General features: G+C 51.6%; 1 protein-coding gene across 1 annotated transcript in view; it reads right to left on the bottom strand.

Annotated features, from left to right (window-relative positions):
- Skap1 (src kinase associated phosphoprotein 1) overlaps positions 1–6,950 on the bottom strand; it is a 231,336-nt gene that overhangs the window by 27,036 nt on the left and 197,350 nt on the right. The window contains exons 9-11 of the mRNA XM_010620111.2: positions 6,884–6,940; positions 4,620–4,683; positions 2,740–2,955 (exon numbers count right to left, since the gene is read on the bottom strand). Coding sequence (XP_010618413.1) covers positions 2,740–2,955; positions 4,620–4,683; positions 6,884–6,940 — 337 coding nt within the window. The remainder of the gene's footprint in view (positions 1–2,739; positions 2,956–4,619; positions 4,684–6,883; positions 6,941–6,950) is intronic.

The following is a 6,950-nucleotide window of genomic DNA, read 5'->3' as shown; positions in this document are numbered from 1 at the left end:
CGTCGTTTCCCCCACTTTGCGAGACTTTTGCGAGAATGGGAGGGCAAGGAACGCGCCCAGGGCCCCTCAGCTAGCCGCGGGGCGCGCGGACCCATCCTGACTCCAGCCGGCTCGCTACCAGCAACAAGGCTTTGCGTCTCCTACTGCTTACTTTCCGTCTTTTTGTTTGTTCGCTTTTTCTTTTCTCTTTGCGGTACTGGGCCTTGGGCTCCGAGCCTTCACACCGAGCTACATCCCCAGCCTCCTCTGTTTGCTCTGAGACAGGGTCTTACTAATTCACTAAGTTGCTCAGGCTGGGCTCCAACTTGAGATCCTCCCGCCTCAGCCTCCTGGAGTGCTGGGCTCACAGGTGTGCGCCAGCTAGTTGGTGGTCTTGTGAGACGAGTGATGGAGGCTGAACGAGTCGCGTCCTAATTCAATGCCTGTCTAGTCCACCTTTGCCTTGTCTCTTAAGATCTGTCATGCAGAGAGGCTTCTGGGAAAGAATCTGCTGCTAGGTACAGTGCTGTCCTTTGGCCACGTAAGCGCGTCAGTTGCGATTTCTCTAAAATGCACAAAGAGGCCTCGGTTGTCCTACAGTGTGGCCAGCCTCACTTCCGGTGGCTGGCAGCCACGCAGGCTTGAGGTGAGTGGCTTCATCTCTAGGCTCTTGGGTCACCACTGCACTGGAAACTTGGAGGAATTCCTGGGTTCCCCGGATGGTGTAGAATGACCGAGGGGTGTAGGTGGTGGGAGGAGAAACAGGGCCATCAAGAACCCAGTTATATATGTCTTGCCCCACCTGGGGTAATGGGTTTTGTTCTGAGACAGAGTTTCGCTGTGTATCCCAGGCTGGCCTCAGACTCTCAGCAATCCTCCTGCCTCAGCCTCCCAAGTGCTGTAATTACCGGCAATGTAATGCACCACCATGCCAGGCATAAAAGATCTTCTCTTTGCACCCCAGAAGGCTGAGCGGCTCAGTGGGGTTTCCCTAGTGTGCTCTTCCACAGCTGTGACCCCAGCTGGAGAGGCACCTGGATGTCCCCTGTGCCCGGGCGGGAGTGGGCAGAACAGAAGCTCACTGGGGAGACTGGGATGGAGCTCAGAGCGCATCTCCTGTTCGGGAGTGCCGTGAATTAGGTCCACTGCTACACCCTGCTGTTGCAGCAGAGCAGACTGTGAGAGGCAAGATTCTCAGAGGAGCTGTGTTTTAATGTTGCAATTTGATTCAATTTTCCACTCTATAAAATTACCCATCACCGCTCGTTGCTTTCTAACAGACACCTTCACTCTTAATTTAACAATCCTATCGAATTCTGCCAGGGAAATTGGAAAAATTTATCACCTGTGAAATTTTATTTTCCTTTGGTTGTATCTGTTTTTGTAAAACTTCATTAACGACGATGACTTGCTGAGGAAATTATCATTTTTTTTTCAACTTGAGACACAAGAAATGGCTCAACCTCACCAAGATATCATTTGCATAATAAAACACAACAACAAAAAAAGGCTGGGGAAGTGGGGATTGGTAGAGGCTGCTGGGCTGGGAGAAGCATCTCTCTCTGCTTGGGGTGTGTGGTCGTGGTCCTGCTCCTTTTTCCTTTTTCCTTTTTTAGGCAGGGTCTTGCTACATAGCCCAGGCTGGCCTTGAACTCTCCACAATCCTCCTGCCTCAGCCTCCCGAGGGCTAGGAGTACAGGTGTGCTTCCTGACGTGGGTCCCAGTATTGCGGCTTCGCTCTGGAGGAGAGCTGAATGTAGAATCCAGGCCGGAGGGTCTGACTGTTCTTAGAAAGCCTTGAAATCCAAGTTCCTTACAGATGATGCCCGTCTTCGGGCCCTGAGTGTTAGATTCACCTGGGTTCGTAGGTTCATCTGGGATGGAGGTTTAAGCTGCAATAAATTTCGGCTTAACTTGTATTTCTTAGCAGGGCACTAACTCCTGAGACATTTCCATGGCATCTTTAAGAATGGGCTCAAAGATCAGCACTCCTGGGTCTAAGGCCCTTGCAGTTAAAGGCTCCGTGCAGGTTCCCACCTGTCCCCCGCTGTGCTGGCCCACACAGTGATGACTTTTCTGCGACATCCTGCTGTGGGAGAAAAGAGCCCTGTAGCACGGACCTGCTCCCTACTGTTTTTTTTTTTTTTTCTTTTAATTTGGAAACAAAGTTCTCCTATGTGACTGAGGCCGGCCCTGAACCCAGGACTTTTCCTGCCTCGGCCTCCTGCGTGCTGGGATCGCAGGTGAGTGGTCCCGCGGCCCTGCTCTGGCATCCGTCATAATTGCGAGGCAGCTTTCTGTCCTCATTATTCTGCTGAACAGAGTTGAGGCGACTCACCCTCAAACTCACTGTAAACCATGGAAAGCCAGCACGAGTCTCCTGGACCCTTGCACCTCTGGACGCAATGCCACGAACCCCTGCAGTGGCACGGGGCAGACTGATCAGTCACCTCGCTCTCAGAACGAGGTGGTCTGTCCCGGGATCGTGTTTCCCTGTGTCCTCTCCTTCAGAGGGTGATGTTTAGATCTGGCTTCCTTTGGACTCCTCCAAGTTATAGTCCTTCCACCGGGTCCAGAGTTTCTCTTTCTGTTTTCGTTTGAGACAGGGTCTTGTTATGTAGCCCAGGTTGACCTTGGATTCACAGTGATCCTCCTGCCTCAGCCTCCCCAAGTGCGGGGATGACAGGCGTGCGCCACCACCCGAGCTTGGGTCCAGAATTTCTGACAGTCGGGGGAGAGAGAGAGGGTGAAAGGTCTCACCTGAGAGGACTTCGTAGATGCCCTCTTCCTTCTCCTTGGTAGGTGCCTCGGCCCCCATGCTCCCAGGCAAGGCAGTCGGTCTGACCTGGGGACCAGAACTCGGGGACTCAAAGCCGTCAATGTCATCGTAGGTCTCTTCCCCCTCTTCGTCCTGCTCTTCGTCCTGCTCTTCCTCGTCCTCGTCCTCTTCATAGGGGATCGTTGAAGAGCTCAGATCTGTGGGGCAAAGACGAAGGTGAATTGGGGTGGGAGACGGTAGGGAAGGGCTCAGGGAGAGGAGGCGCGGGGAGGCCGCGCTGCGTCAAAGGCAAGCGAAAGGCCGGGTTAGGCACTGCTGTTTCTGTCACGGGCCCTGGTGGCAGGAGATCTGCAGAAAAAACATAAATCCTTCCTCGCAATAAAACTTCACCAGGGTTGCGCAGCCCTGTAAGGAGGGGAGGAGAGGCGGGCAGGACAGGGCCGGGTCTCGGGTCCCAGGCGGGCCCCGCCTTGTCACCATGACTCGGTGGAGGGCACGGCCGACGCCTCGTTTTTCTGCGCAGCAGAGGCCCAGCTGTGTAAAACGGGCCGTTCTCGGACATCAGAGCTTGGCGCGTCCTCCTCGTCCACCATGGAAATCTTACAGCGGATTCCAGACGAGGGTGAGCAGGCTCGGGGCTTTTAGGGCGAGGGGCCAGGTGCAAAGTGGCCGGCGGACAAGGGGGCGCCCCCGCCCAGGGTTGCCCTCCAGGTGAGGCTCGGCGCTCCGGGAGCAGTCGTTCGGCCGCTTCCGGCAGGGCCCTTCCACCCCAAGGCAGGGAGTGGGAAAATTTCACTGTGCCTCGGGACTGTGCCTCGGGAAACAGCGATTTGTTTTTGACGCCCGATGTCCCTGATGGCAAACCTAGATTCCTTTAGATTTCCACTTTCTATTAAGACTAAAAATAGCCGGGCGTGGAGGCGCACGCCTGTCATCCCAGCACTCGGGAGGCTGAGGCAGGAGGATCATGGTGAGTTCGAGACCAGCCCGGGCCACATAGTGAGTTCCAGGTCAGTCTCAACTACATAGGGAGTTTTTGACGCCCGATGTCCCTGATGGCAAACCTAGATTCCTTTAGATTTCCACTTTCTATTAAGACTAAAAATAGCCGGGCGTGGAGGCGCACGCCTGTCATCCCAGCACTCGGGAGGCTGAGGCAGGAGGATCATGGTGAGTTCGAGACCAGCCCGGGCCACATAGTGAGTTCCAGGTCAGTCTCAACTACATAGGGAGAAGGGAGACCATGCCTCGGGAAACAGCGATTTGTTTTTGACGCCCGATGTCCCTGATGGCAAACCTAGATTCCTTTAGATTTCCACTTTCTATTAAGACTAAAAATAGCCGGGCGTGGAGGCGCACGCCTGTCATCCCAGCACTCGGGAGGCTGAGGCAGGAGGATCATGGTGAGTTCGAGACCAGCCTGGGCCACATAGTGAGTTCCAGGTCAGTCTCAACTACATAGGGAGACCCTGTCTCAAAAAAACCGGGGGGGAAAAAAAAGACTAAATATAGAAGATTGTGGACCACAGTTGCAAATGACACGGCTTGAAGTCGGATATGATGGATTTTCCTTCCAGGATAAAAGGAAGGGGGTGGAGACAGGGAACAGGGTGGTGCCAGCTCCCGGATTCCTTTTTCTGGCGCTGATGAACGAGGTTGAGTGGGTGGCGTCCAAGGTCAAGTCCCGCAGCGTGATGTCTTCACCTTCTGAGGGACGCGCGGAACTGTCCGCTGTTACAATAGAGGGACAGGCTGGGGCCGGAGAGGGGAGAAGAGGGCAGGAGAAAGGAAGACCCACGGAAGCCCACAGATCGCACCTCCCCAACACAGCGGTACGGATTTCTATGACGACCACACTTACCCTTCAGCAGGAAACTAATTTGCTCCACCCAGTCTCTGGCTTCCGCTGGACTAGTGGCTGTAAACTGGAGAAAAATTAGCAAATTAATTTATCATCTTCACCAAGATTTCCATGAATCCTTATAGGGAGCTCCAAGGGAAGGAATCCACGACTTTCAGAGTCAAATTTAAAGCTAAGATTCTCTGCCTTGTTAATAATTAAAAAAAAAAAAAGGCTAAAACAGCTGACTCAAAGCAATTATTTTTTCCTTCAGCAATTCTGCATCCCCAGAGATAACAGACTTTTTTTTTTTTTTTTTAAAGATGGGGTCTTGCTATGTAGTTTAAGCCAGCCTTGAACTATGTAAACCAGGCTGGCCTCAAATTTGCTGCGATCCTCCTGCCTCAGCCTCCCCCCAATGCTTGGATTAAAGGCATGCAACACCATGCCAAACCAATAACAGTTTTTAAAATCCAGATGTTTATGTTCATGTGTGTTCATTTGATTATCTATTCCTTTATCAGGCATTTATTTGGGAAAAGTTTATAGGAAAAAAAAAGAGCAAAGCAACTTGTATATGAGGTGGGAGCCCTTGCACTGATAATATGAATATTTTTCTTTCCAGTGTTGAGGGTAGAACCCAAGGCCTCATGGGTGCTCAGCAAGCACCAAACCACTGAGCTACAGCAGCAGCCAGGGGGTCGGTGGACACAGGAAACACTTATTACCAGGGCTGAAGCCACTTGGGGTGGATCTTTATAAAGGGCAGGTGGGAGGTGGCGGGTCATTTCAGGTAGGGGAACTGCTTGCTGCAGAGCCTTCCTGGAGTGTGGGGAGGTAGGAGAATAAACAATTACAGATGAAGAGCTGAGGGCCCAAGAGAATAAACAGCAGGGAAAGACCCCAAGGACACACACAGACCACAACAACGACTAGAATTCCATGGGCCTAAGAAGAGAAGAAAGTAAATAAACTACTTTCCAATTCAGAAAATGGTCCGGGCAAGCACTGAACCCTCATTTTTTTTTTGAGGTACCGGGGATTGAACTCGGGACTTTGTGCTTGTGAGGTAGGTGCGGGGCCACTGAGCTAAATCCCCAGCCCCCCCCTTTTTTTTTTGTTTTTTTGAGACAGGGTCTCACTATGTAGTTGAGACTGCCCTGGAACTCACTATGCAGCCCAGGCTGGTCTCGAACTCACAGCGATCCTCCTGCCTCAGCCTCCCAAGTGCTGGGATTACAGGTGTGCACCACCACGCCCGGCACCCATAGCTTTTTTTTTTAAAAAAACGAATCAATTTGAAGCAAATGTTCCTGAAAACATTTTAATTATCTGGCTATTCGAGTGAGTTTGAGACACCTGTTCTCTAAGAAGCCTAGATTTCTGCAACATACTTATATGAATACACATTATGATTCTCACTCCTGCAAGACATTTCTGCAACAGATTTCTAGGAATACTGGTCTATGCTTTTCACATAAACTTATCTGGATGAAGTCTCATCAGAATTTAATGGTAAAATTAGAAACACACTCGGCACAATCTGTACTTCAAAAACTGGAAACATCATACAAGTTGCAGAATGGATAGGAAGATTGTTTTATGGAAATAAGGATTAAGATACTGTAGAACCAAGAAAAGTTGAATGCTGAGAAAAAGTTTAAAGAGCAAAAGGGTTACTTAAGTTGATTTAATCTTAGCGTGTTTTTTTTTCATAAATTAGTAAAGGTTTTGCTACATTGCTTTCATAAAGCTGAGATAAAATAAAAATGACCACTGAGTAGGAAACTTGGTGTGTGTGTGTGTGTGTGTGTGTGAAAATCATCTCCCCATAACCATAATTTTTGTTGTTTTAATTAATTTTATAATGACTTGCAAACACAGGAAGTCAAGATTCAAAATATGCAGAAGTGAACGCAGTGCGTAATGAGCCTTTCTTGCTCGGACAAAGTCCCCCGGTCCCCCAGAAACGCTGTCACCCCCAGGGACCAGTGTCACCGCGTGGCCCACACACCCAGGGGAAGGTGACTTCGCACGAGAGACGTGTGCGGGGCAGACGGCCCGGCCACTGCGGATTTAGTCTCCTTCTGGGTTTTCCGCCGGCCGGAAAGTAGTGCGATCACGGGCGGGAACCAGGAGAGCCTGGGGTCAGCGCCAGCCGGGTGGCGGCAGAAGGGAGCGGGTGACACAGCCAGGGGGAGACGGCCGGGCTGGGCGGTGGAGAGGGGTCGGGACCCAGCCTTTCCCAGCGAGGGAAGCGTAGCCGACACCTGCCCCCGGCCCACCTCGTAGCTGCGCCTGTCCCCGCAGGTCAGCTCGAAGCAGCTCTCTCTCCTGGAGTCCTTGCGCAGG

Source organism: Fukomys damarensis, unplaced genomic scaffold (assembly GCF_012274545.1).
Source record: "Fukomys damarensis isolate Sample0158 unplaced genomic scaffold, DMR_v1.0_HiC HiC_scaffold_13, whole genome shotgun sequence".
Taxonomy (NCBI): domain Eukaryota; kingdom Metazoa; phylum Chordata; class Mammalia; order Rodentia; family Bathyergidae; genus Fukomys; species Fukomys damarensis.
Note: the sequence above shows the minus strand (reverse complement) of the source record. Positions and strands in the feature narration are given on the sequence as shown.